The 15,443-nt window shown below is 46.0% G+C and overlaps 1 protein-coding gene across 1 annotated transcript in view; it reads left to right on the top strand.

Moving 5' to 3' along the window:
• Positions 1-3,973: 3,973 nt before the first annotated feature.
• Positions 3,974-15,443, top strand: part of LOC306773571 (leucine-rich repeat-containing G-protein coupled receptor 5-like) — a gene marked incomplete at both ends in the record, with an annotated part of 61,987 nt that continues 50,517 nt past the window's right edge. The window contains one exon of the mRNA XM_079263426.1: positions 3,974-4,269. Within this exon, the coding sequence (XP_079119552.1) occupies positions 3,974-4,269 (296 nt within the window). The remainder of the gene's footprint in view (positions 4,270-15,443) is intronic.

The following is a 15,443-nucleotide window of genomic DNA, read 5'->3' as shown; positions in this document are numbered from 1 at the left end:
AGACTAAATCTAAATTAAAAACCCCGGATTTTGTAAAACAAATATGTTAATCTGGCTAACAATAGCACCCTAATTTCTCATTGTATCAATAACAATATTAATCATAATAATCAATTTTATTAAAACAGACTCTATGCCATAAAAGAACACACATAAAAGAAAAAGAAGACGCATACACATAAATTCATTTAAAAAAAATCAATAAAATCCGTTTTGATTATTACAATTATTAGAAAATGGTATAAACAGTTGACAAATTATGACAAATTGGTAGTATGGTCACACTTGTGAATTAGAGTAATATGTCTGAAATATAACATTGGGACTACAAATCAATCATTTCTTTCATGTTTGCTTTTATTGTATTTTAATGCTTACTGTTCTCTCCGCAGAGAGAACAGTAAGCATGAAATACATGAAATGCTGCTAAACGAAGCCCGTCTGTTGGAATTGGCTGAAAAACGGCATTCAGAAGTTGCAGCGGTGTGAGATGTCTTCCCTGAAGACTCCTCTCTGCACGTCATGTGACGCTGGAGTTTCTCACGTTGAGCAACAAACTGGACGGAACAGCGTCTGACGTCATAACGTCGCGTTTCTCTCATACAGCCCTTCTCATGTTCTTCTCATGTTCTTTTCATGTTTCTCATGTTCTTCTCATGTTTCTCATGAAAAGGTGAAGAGAAGCACGTGCGAATGAATCCAAAAGGCGCATTGTGGACAGGAATTTTCCACCGATGGATAAATTAACTAATTTTTCAGCATTATTTTGATCTTTTTCCTAAAACAGCTAATAAAACATGTTCGTTTTAAGTTGTTTTTTCAGCAAATCATGCGGAAAAGGGATGTATTCTGTTTGTGTGCTGTTAGTAATTTATTTAAATACATTAACATCAATTAAAGCGAGCATTCACTAACTTATTAATGATGAAAGTAATGACCTAAAATTAATTTAAACGAGTCATCAAGATTAAACAAACATAACATGCATCATGTAAAATATATTAAAGCTGACTTCATGCTAAATGTTGAACTTTGTTCTAACAAAACCTTTTCCATGTAATTGATCAGTTCTCAGATGTAAATCTCTTTGATAATAATGTCTGACAGCAGAAAACAGAATTTGCTTCTGTAATCTGGATCAATCTCTGTTAGTTTCCCCGACAGTTATTCCTGTTCAATTTGTAAAACCTTTATGTGTTGAATGCCTTTTAAAGCCTTGACTGTCAATCTAATTTTAACGAAAATTTGGCCCAGAAACGTAAAATTCCTCCAAGAACCCCCCTCCCTCCACCTCCACCTCCACCTGCGGCTGCAGTACCACAGTTTGGCCACCAAGTGTCGCTGTTGCACTGCACATTAAAAACCAGGAACTAAACGTCAAGAATAATGACTGATAGAAGAAAACTATTTTATTTTATTTTATTGTTGCTCTCCAGTTCTATTTTTAATTGGGATCTATATCAGCATTCTAGACGATTGTTTAAGCTTAAAGCAAACAAGTTTGGCTCAGCTCAGTGGTTGAAGTAGTTCAGTGTTTTTGATCAAGTGTTAAGATTAATTTTATATCATTTTGTGGGATTTTTTTTCTCTTCACAAAACAGAAAAAACTGCAAAAAGACAAAGAGGTGAAATTTTGGTTTTAATGACAAATAAAATCTGCAGATCACTGAGAAAAACCGTCCAAAGTGACCACAAATTGATAAAAATGACTTCAATGAGATACAAAACAATGAGACGATACAAAATAACCAGAGGCAAATCAACAAAATCAAAAGGAGACAAACGAAAAGAAAAGACGACAAAATGAAAGAAAAAATGTGACAAAAGTGGTTAACATAGGGAAGTGATGAAGAGATGCACGAACAGATGGAAAACAACTGCAAAACGTCCATAAAGAGACTAAATCAGTGACAAACACTTATGATATGTGCAAAAATGTACAAAACCAGCAAAACATGCAGCAAGAAGAAGAATTATGGGTAAAAAACAGCCTGAAAAAGATTGAAACCTGTGAGACAGAAACAAAACGGATCTGTTTGTGGCTGCGTGTAGTTTCAGTGTTGCAGACGTGTTTCAGCGCCACATCTTACGACCCCTCTGGATCATCTGGTGTCCCTTCAGAGGACCCCGACCCTCAGATTTAAACCACTTGTTGTATAAAAACACACAAAGAACGATGATTTCTGTTGAGCTGTTTCTTTAAATAAACGCTGAGGCAGATATTTGTCCTGGTTTTACACACACGTTGCATCACTGCCTCGGTGTGTGTGTGTGTGTGTGTGTGTGTGTGTGAGAGAGATAACCGTCATCATATCTCACCGTCACTCCGCCCTCCAACAAACATCTCTCTGATATAAAACTCTGTGTGTTTTTTCCATGAGCAGGAAGTCTGCTGGGTGATCATTAACCTGGACTCTGTTTGTGGTCTGCAGACCTTCTGAGGACCAGAGTCTCAGCTGCAGAGCTTGTGAGGACACGTGCAACCTTTTTTTATTTGACTCAAAGTAGGTTCATATGTTTGATCATCTTTAATATTTTGGCTTAAAAAATGAAATGCAAACAATGAGGGGACAGAAGCTGAAAATAGAAATGAAAATGGACAATAAATACTTTGAGATGAACAAAATGCAGCAAAACTTGTAAATAAATAAAGAATTACCACAAATAATTGGAAAACAGCAATAAAAAAAGACAAAACTGCAACAAAAAGCACAAAGTTGTAAATGAACAAAAAGAAAAAACAAGAATGAAACAAACTAATAAAAAATATAAATTTACAGTAAATGAAGAGTTATTATTTATTTCTTCATGATGAATGTGTCTGAGGAGCCGGACACGAGGTGTTCAGATCATCATACCTCCACCCCCGTGCTCAACAGTGGCTGTGAGGTCCACTCCGGTCCGGTCCACTCCGGTCTGGTCCGGTCCGGTCCGGTCCAGTCCAGTCCAGTCCAGTTTGTCCAACACTGGTTTGTAAGCAGCCCTTCCCAGTAAGCCGTACTGGTTCGGTCTTTTCATGTCTGATGTCTTTCCTCCTTGGCAAACTGATGCTTCTCATCCTCGTTCCCATGGAAACGGTCACAATGGCCTTGGTTTTCCACACACCGCTGCCACAGTTATCTCCAGTCATGTGTTGTTGGTCATTTAACATTAAATTATTGTCTTTATAAAACAATAACAGATCAAAGACAACAACAAGATTTGTGCATAAAGCCTAAAAAATGAGCTCAAAGATGGGAAATAAAACAGAAAGTAAATAAAAAAGAAAGAAAACTGTTTCTAAATCTGTCAAATCTTCACTTTGCTGTGATGAAAAACAAAAGAAATGTGAATTTTTAAAACTTTTCACTCAGAAAAACTCAAATAAAAACTCAATAAAAGCTGAAAAGAAAGAAAAGTTTCATAAATTTGGGGGAAAAAAACCAAAATGACATTAAAATGATTTTAATAGAAATTTCTACATGTGGAAAAGCAGCTCTGGGAGTAAATTTCCTCCTCTCAGATGAATCAGGGCTTCAGGAAAAACATTTTATTAACTTTGTGTTTTTTAAAGCTTCATCTTTCTGAGCAGAAAGTTTCTGGATGGAATTCAGCTGCATGAATCCAAACTGATCGATATGTGATCAGTTTCTCCTCCCAGCTGGGTCCTCCTGCAGGCTGGCTCTGTGGAAGTGGACGTGGTTTCCACGCTGCTGTGGTGTGAGTGGAGGGGCTCTAACACACAGACACACACACACGCGCGCGCGCGCGCGCTGTGCTGCTCCACGCGTGCAGCCTGGAAAGCGACCAAACAGCAGACTGCAGCTCAGACAATCTGCGCTTTTATTCCAGCTCTGAAGACTTTCTCTAGTCCGGATCCAGGGACGTGTGCGTGAGCCAGACCCGCAGCTTTCTCCCCACTGATCACGCATCTGTGCGTGGGCTGCAGCTGGACCTGAAACTTCCACCCTCCAGGGGAGAACCGGTGCGGGACATGCGGGGCTTCGTGGCTCTGCTGGCGGCGTTTGCGCTCCTCTCGGCCGGCTTGAGGAGCTCCGCGGCCGGGGGGCAGATGCGCAACCATGTGGCCGCGAGCGAGAGCTCTCCCTCCGGCTTGCAGAGGGCTGCAGCCGCGGGGAGCAGCTCCGGGACCGGGTCCGGGGCGGCGGGGCGCTCCACCTGCCCTGGCCGCTGCCGGTGCGACGTGGACGGGCTGCTGCACCGGGTGGACTGCTCGGACCGGGGGCTCCGGGACGCACCGAGCAACCTGAGCGTCTTCACATCCTACCTGTAAGTTAACACCGAGGGCTCACGCGCCTCTTCTATTCAGTTTCAGCAACCTGTTGCTCTCAGTCTGTGCAAAGTCATTCAGATACTCTGTGTCTGCACGCACGCATACGTGCGCGTGCACAGATGTTACGCAGGAGTGAGAATCGGAGCACCTGTCAGCTCGGCCTCTGGTTGTGTCTCGCGCATGTCACGTAGTTTTGGCGGTTAAAGGGGCCAAAAAAAAAGCTCCACTTCTGTTTGAGTTTCACAGACTTTTCCTGACATTCCTCAAACAAGTGTTTCACAAACCGTCCCGGTTCTCCACAACATCTGGATCCTTCTGTCCCCACGAGGTTCTGCAGGGAGGTTCTGTAGGGAGATTCTGTAGGGAGGTTCCGCAGGGAGGTTCCGTAGGGAGGTTCTGTAGGGAGGTTCCGCAGGGAGGTTCTGTAGGGAGGTTCTGTAAGGAGGTTCTGCAGGGAGATTCTGTAGGGAGGTTCTGCAGGGAAGTTCTGCAGGGAGGTTCTGTAAGGAGGTTATGTAGGGAGGTTCTGCAGGGAGGTTCCGCAGGGAGGTTTTGTAGGGAGGTTCTGTAGGGAGGTTCTGCAGGGAGGTTCTGTAAGGAGGTTCTGCAGGGAGATTCTGTAAGGAGGTTATGTAGGGAGGTTCTGCAGGGAGGTTCTGTAGGCAGGTTCTGTAGGGAAGTTCTGCAGGGAGGTTCTGTAAGGAGGTTATGTAGGGAGGTTCTGCAGGGAGGTTCTGTAGGGAGGTTCTGTAAGGAGGTTATGTAGGGAGGTTCTGCAGGGAGGTTCTGTAGGGAGGTTCTGTAAGGAGGTTCTGCAGGGAGGTTATGTAGGGAGGTTCTGTAAGGAGGTTCTGTAGGGAGGTTCTGTAGGGAGGTTCTGCAGGGAGGTTCTGTAAGGAGGTTCTGTAGGGAGGTTCTGCAGGGAGGTTCTGTAGGGAGGTTCTGCAGGGAGGTTATGTAGGGAGGTTCTGCAGGGAGGTTCTGTAGGGAGGTTCCGCAGAGAGGTTCTGTAGGGAGGTTCTGCAGGGAGGTTCTGTAGGGAGATTCTGTAAGGAGGTTATGTAGGGAGGTTCTGCAGGGAGGTTCTGTAGGGAGGTTCTGTAGGGAAGTTCTGCAGGGAGGTTCTGTAAGGAGGTTATGTAGGGAGGTTCTGTAGGGAGGTTCTGCAGGGAGGTTCTGTAAGGAGGTTATGTAGGGAGGTTCTGTAGGGAGGTTCTGTAAGGAGGTTCTGTAAGGAGGTTCTGTAGGGAGGTTCTGCAGGGAGGTTCCGCAGGGAGGTTATGTAGGGAGGTTCTGCAGGGAGGTTCTGTAAGGAGGTTCTGTAGGGAGGTTCTGTAGGGAAGTTCTGCAGGGAGGTTCTGTAAGGAGGTTATGTAGGGAGGTTATGTAGGGAGGTTCTGTAGGGAGGTTCCGCAGGGAGGTTCTGTAGGGAGATTCTGTAGGGAGGTTCCGCAGGGAGGTTCTGTAGGGAGGTTCCGTAGGGAGGTTCCGCAGGGAGGTTTTGTAGGGAGGTTCTGTAGGGAGGTTCTGTAAGGAGGTTCTGTAGGGAGGTTCTGTAGGGAAGTTCTGCAGGGAGGTTCCGCAGGGAGGTTATGTAGGGAGGTTCCGTAGGGAGGTTCTGTAGGGAGGTTCCGCAGGGAGGTTCTGCAGGGAGGTTCTGTAGGGAGGTTCTGCAGGGAGGTTATGTAGGGAGGTTCTGTAGGGAGGTTCTGCAGGGAGGTTCTGTAGGGAGGTTCCGCAGAGAGGTTCTGTAGGGAGATTCTGTAGGGAGGTTCTGTAGGGAGGTTCTGCAGGGAGGTTATGTAGGGAGGTTCCGCAGGGAGGTTCTGCAGGGAGGTTCTGTTGGGAGGTTCTGTAGGGAGGTTCCGCAGGGAGGTTCTGTAGGGAGGTTCTGTAGGGAGGTTCTGTAAGGAGGTTATGTAGGGAGGTTCTGTAGGGAAGTTCTGCAGGGAGGTTCTGTAGGGAGGTTCTGTAAGGAGGTTCTGTAGGGAGGTTCTGTAAGGAGGTTATGTAGGGAGGTTCTGTAAGGAGGTTATGTAGGGAGGTTCTGTAGGGAAGTTCTGTAAGGAGGTTATGTAGGGAGGTTCTGTAAGGAGGTTATGTAGGGAGGTTCTGTAGGGAAGTTCTGTAGGGAGATTCTGTAGGGAAGTTCTGTAAGGAGGTTATGTAGGGAGGTTCTGTAAGGAGGTTATGTAGGGAGGTTCTGTAGGGAAGTTCTGTAGGGAGATTCTGTAGGGAAGTTCTGTAAGGAGGTTATGTAGGGAGGTTCTGTAAGGAGGTTATGTAGGGAGGTTCTGTAGGGAGATTCTGTAGGGAGATTCTGTAGGGAAGTTCTGCAGGGAGGTTCTGTAGGGAGATTCTGTAGGGAGGTTCTGTAGGGAGATTCTGTAGGGAGGTTCTGTAAGGAGATTCTGTAGGGAAGTTCTGCAGGGAGGTTCTGTAAGGAGGTTATGTAGGGAGGTTCTGTAAGGAGGTTATGTAGGGAGGTTCTGTAAGGAGGTTATGTAGGGAGGTTCTGTAGGGAGGTTCTGTAAGGAGATTCTGTAGGGAAGTTCTGCAGGGAGGTTCTGTAGGGAGATTCTGTAGGGAGGTTCTGTAGGGAGATTCTGTAGGGAGGTTCTGTAAGGAGATTCTGTAGGGAAGTTCTGCAGGGAGGTTCTGTAAGGAGATTCTGCAGGGAGGTTCTGTAAGGAGATTCTGTAGGGAGGTTCTGTAGGGAGGTTCTGTAAGGAGATTTTGTAGGGAGATTCTGTAGGGAGGTTCTGTAGGGAGGTTCTGTAAGGAGATTCTGTAGGGAAGTTCTGCAGGGAGGTTCTGTAGGGAGATTCTGTAGGGAGGTTCTGTAAGGAGATTCTGTAGGGAGGTTCTGTAAGGAGGTTCTGTAGGGAGATTCTGTAGGGAGGTTCTGTAAGGAGATTCTGTAGGGAGGTTCTGTAAGGAGGTTCTGTAGGGAAGTTCTGTAGGGAGGTTCTGTAGGGAGGTTCTGCATGGAGGTTTCTTCAGATGTCAGGTGGTTTCTCGGGTCCAGATCTTTAGTAGGAACAACAGAACGAAGAGGTTCTGGAAGAAATTCGTCGGGAGAAGATGTCAGGCGGTCGCCAGATCGTTGTTAAAAAAAACATTTAGCCTCAATTCATCCAATAAATGTGGGATTTTTTTTATATCAGGAATGTCGAATGTAGACGCAGGTAAATCTCACGTGTCGAACCACATGCGCTTCACATGTACATCTCATGTAAAACACGTGATGCACATGTAAAATACATGTACATGTGCAGCGCATGTGGTTTACAGGACAGGTTATTGACAATATTCTGCTGATTGATCAGCTGGTGATTTCATGGGAACTGAGTCTCGTCATCTTTGTGAAAAGAATCGTTGAAACAAAAGTTCGACGTTTTTTCTGAGTGATGAATAAATTCTGCAAACCGGACGGAGAAGAACCAACCAGGTGTGTGTTGCTGCTGTAAGAGGAGGAACGCGGCTGGTTGAATGGAGAACCTCCAGGATCTCAGGAGGTTTCCTCGCGACGTTCCCAAGCTAGTTTACGGGATTTCTGTGTTTCAGGCTTCCTAGTCCAGAGAACTCTGAGATTTTACGTTTATTTGCTCCTGATGAAGTTCACCAGGTTCCACAGGTTCCTGAGACGCTTCTGGACGAACCCATTAGGAGCTTCATCAGGTTCCTTCTCGTTGCGGAGTCTCTTCTGGTTCAGGCGGGAGAAAAACTCCAGAATTTCAGGCTGTCGGGGACTCGTCCGGGTTTTCAGGCTCATTTATAAAGTTTTGGATGTTTCTCTCTGCTCCTCAGGTTTAGACCAACATCAGCGCTACGTTCCAGAAGCTTTCTAACGTCTCATTCTAGGAGGTTTTTTGGTGGTTCTGGTTTAGAGTTGTGCTCTGGGATCCTCAGTTCTGGTCCTCGCGACCCGCCGTCCTGCAGGTTTGAGGGAAACTTGTAAAACCTGCAGGACACCGACGTGTTTTTTCAGAGATCCAGGAAGCCTGAAACTGAACCGGAGCAGCGTCGCTGGTTCTGAAAGAAGTCCTTAAGTGTCGGGGTTAGGGTTTCCCAAAGCGCTGCCGTGGGTTTCCAGGGTGTCAGATGTCCTCAGGATGGGCTGTTGGGGCTGGAAGCGTCTCCAGACGCTGCTGTCACCCTTTCACAACAGTTTAAATAAAGTTTTACTGTTTCTAATTCTGCTCCTGTTAAAACGAGACAATAAACTGAATTTAAATGCATTTCATCCCACAGCAGGTGACTGGCTTTGATTCGGGACGTGTCTCAGCTCCGACACAAGCATTACGTCATTGTGTAGTGTGTGTGAGTGTGTGTGTGTGTGTGTGTGTGTGTGTGTGTGTGTGTGTGTGTAGAAGGAAAACCTGCTTTTGGCTGCACCCTGAAAGCAGCACAATGTCCAGGATTTAAATTTCACTCTCATTAAAGAAAACTCACGTCTATTCAGAGCTGCAGTGTGTGTGTGTGTGTGTGTGTGTGTGTGTGTGTGTGTGTGTGTGTGTTCCGCACAATTCATCTATGACTGGCAGATGGACACACACACACACACACAGAGCGACAGCCGATCAAAGGCTCTTTGTGTCGTTATTAAAGCTCCAATCAGGAATCGAATCCAACCAAACGTCCAACGTGTGTGTGTGTGTGTGTGTGTGTGTGTGTGTGTGTGTGTGTGTGCGTGCATGTATTTGTAAAAATAAAAAGTTTAGCATCCCTGCCAGGAGCCAGGTTTTTCCCGGAGATGCAGGAATGCAGGACTTCTCTGAATAAATGTGATTAGTTGGCAGATGAAGTTCCAGCAACACGTGTTAAAGAAGAAAAACAGGATGTCGGCTTTGTTCCGCTTTCCATGTTTTTTATTAAGATTTCTCCCTGCAATCCTTCTTTTACCGTCAAACTGGTTCCAGAGCGCAGTACATCTTTATATGGACGGTTTGGACCATAACAACCGGATCAGTGTCATTATTTATACCAACACAGTGGTTTCTACTACAGTATAAACTACAACAGCCATATAATTTACTCCTTCTTCCTGATAAGGAGCGCTTAAAACTATATTTATATACATATATATATACATATATATATGTATATATATATATATATATACATATATATATATATATGTATATATATATATATATATACATATATATATATATATACACATATATATATATATATATATATATATATATATATATATTATATGTAGTCTATATATATATTTGTGACCATTTTCTACATGAAATGAAACTCTTTCAAATATTTTACCATTTGAAAAAGGTATCTAGTTTTTACTTTGCTTTATATGAATAAACTCTTCAATACAAAAAGAAAATAATTGAGTAAAGATGGAATATAAAGTGAAAGGAAAAGAGCTGCATCGATAATTTTCTGCTTTTTTAGCCCACGTGTGTAAAAACCTCTTGGTTTCCTCTCATTGAACCACCATGTTTCCCAGTTTTTGTCTCGTTCTTGTTGATAAAACCTGAACTCCTGTGTTTAGATGGATGGGTGCATCCAGAACCACCATCAGAACCAAATGATGGAACCACATAAACAATGGTTACCGTGGAAACCTTCACCAAGCTCTACAACCCAGAGTTACGTTCACAGACGTCATTTCAGACCCTGGTTCCACGGTCCACTTCTCTGGACTGGGAGCATCTGGGATGGACCATCACAATGTGGAGACCTGGACTGTGGTGAGACCAGCCTACCTGTCCCATATGGACGTGTCCCTCACGGACCTGTCCATCACGGACCTGTCCCATATGGACCTGTCCCTCATGTACCTGTCCCATATGGACCTGTCCCTCATGGACCTGTCCCTTATGGACCTGTCCCATATGGACCTGTCCCTCATGGACCTGTCCCATATGGACCTGTCCCTCACGGACCTGTCCATCACGGACCTGTCCCATATGGACGTGTCCCTCATGGACCTGTCCCATATGGACCTGTCCCTCATGGACCTGTCCCTTATGGACCTGTCCCATATGGACCTGTCCCTCATGGACCTGTCCCTCATGTACCTGTCCCATATGGACCTGTCCCATATGGACCTGTCCCTCATGGACCTGTCCCATATGGACCTGTCCCTCATGGACCTGTCCCTCATGTACCTGTCCCATATGGACCTGTCCCATATGGACCTGTCCCTCATGGACCTGTCCCATATGGACCTGTCCCTCATGGACCTGTCCCTTATGGACCTGTCCCATATGGACCTGTCCCTTATGGACCTGTCCCTTATGGACCTGTCCCTCATGGACCTGTCCCTTATGGACCTGTCCCTCATGGACCTGTCCCTCATGTACCTGTCCCATATGGACCTGTCCCATATGGACCTGTCCCTCATGTACCTGTCCCATATGGACCTGTCCCATATGGACCTGTCCCTCATGGACCTGTCCCATATGGACCTGTCCCATATGGACCTGTCCCTCATGGACCTGTCCCTCATGGACCTGTCCCATATGGACCTGTCCCTTATGGAGCTGTCCCTCATGGACCTGTCCCTTATGGAGCTGTCCCTCATGGACCTGTCCCTTATGGACCTGTCCCATATGGACCTGTCCCTCATGGACCTGTCCCAAATGGACCTGTCCCTCATGGACCTGTCCCTTATGGACCTGTCCCATATGGACCTGTCCCTCATGGACCTGTCCCTCATGGAGCTGTCCCTTATGGACCTGTCCCTCATGGACCTGTCCCTCATGGACCTGTCCCATATGGACCTGTCCCTCATGGACCTGTCCCTTATGGACCTGTCCCATATGGACCTGTCCCTCATGGACCTGTCCCTTATGGAGCTGTCCCTCATGGACCTGTCCCTCATGTACCTGTCCCATATGGACCTGTCCCTCATGTACCTGTCCCTCACGGACCTGTCCCTTATGGAGCTGTCCCTTATGGAGCTGTCCCTCATGGACCTGTCCCTCATGTACCTGTCCCTCACGGACCTGTCCCTTATGGAGCTGTCCCTCATGGACCTGTCCCTTATGGACCTGTCCCTTATGGATCTGTCCCTCATGGACCTGTCCCTCACGGACCTGTCCCTTATGGAGCTGTCCCTCATGGACCTGTCCCTCACGGACCTGTCCCTTATGGAGCTGTCCCTCATGGACCTGTCCCATATGGACCTGTCCCTCATGGACCTGTCCCATATGGACCTGTCCCTCATGGACCTGTCCCATATGGAGCTGTCCCTCATGGACCTGTCCCATATGGACCTGTCCCTCATGGACCTGTCCCATATGGACCTGTCCCTCATGGACCTGTCCCTTATGGACCTGTCCCTCATGGACCTGTCCCTTATGGAGCTGTCCGTCATGGACCTGTCCCTTATGGAGCTGTCCCTCATGGACCTGTCCCTCATGTACCTGTCCCTTATGGACCTGTCCCTTATGGATCTGTCCCTCATGGACCTGTCCCTCACGGACCTGTCCCTTATGGAGCTGTCCCTCATGGACCTGTCCCTTATGGACCTGTCCCTCATGTACCTGTCCCTTATGGAACTGTCCCTTATGGAGCTGTCCGTCATGGACCTGTCCATCATGGACCTGTCCCATATGGACCTGTCCCTTATGGACCTGTCACTCATGGACCTGTCCCTTATGGAGCTGTCCCTCATGGACCTGTCCCTTATGGACCTGTCCCTTATGGAGCTGTCCGTCATGGACCTGTCCATCATGGACCTGTCCCTCATGGACCTGTCCCTTATGGAGCTGTCCCTCATGGACCTGTCCTTTATGGACCTGTCCCTTTTGGAGCTGTCCGTCATGGACCTGTCCATCATGGACCTGTCCCATATGGACCTGTCCCTCATGGACCTGTCCCTTATGGACCTGTCCCTTATGGAGCTGTCCCTCATGGACCTGTCCCTTATGGACCTGTCCCTCATGGACCTGTCCCTTATGGAGCTGTCCGTCATGGACCTGTCCCTCATGGACCTGTCCCTTATGGAGCTGTCCGTCATGGACCTGTCCCTTATGGAGCTGTCCGTCATGGACCTGTCCCTTATGGACTTGTCCCTCATGGACCTGTCCCTTATGGACTTGTCCCTCATGGACCTGTCCCTTATGGAGCTGTCCGTCATGGACCTGTCCCTTATGGAGCTGTCCGTCATGGACCTGTCCCTCATGGACCTGTCCCTTATGGAGCTGTCCGTCATGGACCTGTCCCTTATGGAGCTGTCCGTCATGGACCTGTCCCTTATGGACTTGTCTCTCATGGACCTGTCCCTTATGGACTTGTCCCTCATGGACCTGTCCCTTATGGACCTGTTGGACGTGTTTCCAGGACTAAAACCTCGACAACACCAGTGAGAAGGAGTGGAAACAAAGCAAAGTGGGAAACTCATCAGGTCTTCTGGAGCACGTCTCTGCAAGACGACAGGTTCTCTGATGGAGGAAGACGATGATGCAGAAACCGCCAAATTAAAACAAGGGAAGAAGATGCAGAAGTCGACAATGGCAACAACAAATCTGTGTTTGTGTTTAATCGTCTTTTGGTGTTTTCAGGAGGTTGTAAACAACTTTATAACGGCGTATTACCACAGCCCACTAGTGGATGAGCTGACTTCGCCATGGCAACATAACGTCACATGGAAGAATGAATGCTGCGATGTATGATACCATTTGAAATGGATGTCCACGTTTGTGTACATAAGAGAGCAGAAACAGGTCTGAAGAACCAGAAATAGGTTTGAAGAACTAGAAATGGGTCTGAAGAAGCAGAAATGGGTTTGAAGAACCAGAAATGGGTTTGAAGATGCAGAAATGGGTTTGAAGAACCAGAAATGGGTTTGAAGAACTAGAAATGGGTCTGAAGAACCAGAAATGGGTTTGAAGAACTAGAAATGGGTCTTAAGAACCAGAAATGGGTTTGAATAACCTGAAATGGGTCTGAAGAACCAGAAATGAGACTCAATAACCAGAAATGGGTCTGAAGAAGCAGAAATGGGTCTGAAGAACCAGAAATGGGTCTGAAGAAGCAGAAATGGGTCTGAAGAACCAGAAATGGGTTTGAAGAACTAGAAATGGGTCTGAAGAACCAGAAATGGGTTTGAATAGCCTGAAATGGGTCTGAAGAAGCAGAAATGGGTTTGAAGAACTAGAAATGAGACTCAATAACCAGAAATGGGTCTGAAGAAGCAGAAATGGGTCTGAAGAACCAGAAATGGGTTTGAATAACCTGAAATGGGTCTGAAGAACCAGAAATGAGACTCAATAACCAGAAATGGGTCTGAAGAAGCAGAAATGGGTCTGAAGAACCAGAAATGGGTCTGAAGATGCAGAAATGGGTCTGAAGAACCAGAAATGGGTCTGAAGAACCAGAAATGGGCCTGAAGAAGCAGAAATGGGTTTGAATAACCTGAAATGGGTCTGAAGAAGCAGAAATGGGTCTGAAGAACCAGAAATGGGTCTGAAGAACCAGAAATGGGTCTGAAGAAGTAGAAATGAGACTCAATAACCAGAAATGGGTCTGAAGAAGCAGAAACGGGTCTGAAGAACAAGAAATGGGTCTGAAGAACCAGAAACGGGTCTGAATAACCTGAAATGGGTTTGAATAACCTGAAATGGGTCTGAAGAAGCAGAAATGGGTCTGAAGAAGCAGAAATGAGACTCAATAACCAGAAATGGGTCTGAAGAAGCAGAAACGGGTCTGAAGAACCAGAAATGGGTCTGAAGAAGCAGAAATGGGTCTGAAGAACCAGAAACGGGTCTGAAGAACCAGAAATGGGTCTGAAGAAGCAGAAATGGGTCTGAAGAACCAGAAATGGGTCTGAAGATGCAGAAATGGGTCTGAAGAAGTAGAAATGAGACTCAATAACCAGAAATGGGTCTGAAGAAGCAGAAACGGGTCTGAAGAATAAGAAATGGGTCTGAAGAACCAGAAATGGGTTTGAATAACCTGAAATGGGTTTGAATAACCTGAAATGGGTCTGAAGAAGCAGAAATGGGTCTGAAGAACCAGAAATGAGACTCAATAACCAGAAATGGGTCTGAAGAAGCAGAAACGGGTCTGAAGAACCAGAAATGGGTTTGAATAACCTGAAATGGGTCTGAAGAACCAGAAATGGGTCTGAAGAACCAGAAATGGGTCTGAAGTACCAGAAATGGGTCTGAAGAAGTAGAAATGGGTTTGAAAAACCAGAAATGGGTCTGAAGAACCAGAAATGGGTCTGAAGAACCAAAAATGGGTCTTAAGAACCAGAAACAGATCTGAAGAACCAGAAACGGGTCTGAAGAAGCAGAAATGGGTTTGAAGAACTAGAAATGGGTCTTAAGAACCAGAAATGGGTCTGAAGAATCAGAAATGGGTCTGAAGAACCAGAAATGGGTCTGAAGAAGCAGAAATGGGTCTGAAGAACCAGAAATGGGTCTGAAGATGCAGAAATGGGTCTGAAGAAGCAGAAATGGGTCTGAAGAAGCAGAAATGGGTCTGAAGATGCAGAAATGGGTTTGAAAAACCAGAAATGGGTGTGAAGAACCAGAAACGGGTCTGAAGAACCAGAAATGGGTCTGAAGAACCAGAAATGGGTTTGAATAACCTGAAATGGGTCTGAAGAAGCAGAAATGGGTCTGAAGAACCAGAAATGGGTCTGAAGAAGTAGAAATGAGACTCAATAACCAGAAATGGGTCTGAAGAAGCAGAAACGGGTCTGAAGAACCAGAAATGGGTCTGAAGAACTAGAAATGGGTCTTAAGAACCAAAAATGGGTCTGAAGAACCAGAAACAGATCTGAATAACCTGAAATGGGTCTGAAGAAGCAGAAACGGGTCTGAAGAACCAGAAATGGGTCTGAAGAACCAGAAACGGATCTGAAGAACCAGAAATGGGTCTGAAGAAGCAGAAATGGGTCTGAAGATGCAGAAATGGGTCTGAAGAAGCAGAAATGGGTCTGAAGATGCAGAAATGGGTCTGAAGAAGCAGAAATGGGTCTGAAGATGCAGAAATGGGTCTGAAGAACCAGAAATGGGTCTGAAGATGCAGAAATGGGTCTGAAGAAGCAGAAACAGGTCTGAAGAACCAGAAATGGGTTTGAAGAACCAGAAATGGGTCTGAAGAACCAAAAATGGGTCTGAAGAACCAGAAACAGATCTGAAGAACCAGAAATGGGTCTGAAGAACTAGAAATGGGTCTT

The sequence above is a fragment of the Telmatherina bonti genome (assembly GCF_933228915.1).
Source record: "Telmatherina bonti genome assembly, chromosome: 23".
Lineage (NCBI taxonomy): Eukaryota > Metazoa > Chordata > Actinopteri > Atheriniformes > Telmatherinidae > Telmatherina > Telmatherina bonti.
The sequence above is the reverse complement of the archived record's forward strand: the minus strand, read 5'-3'. Positions and strand labels throughout refer to the sequence as shown.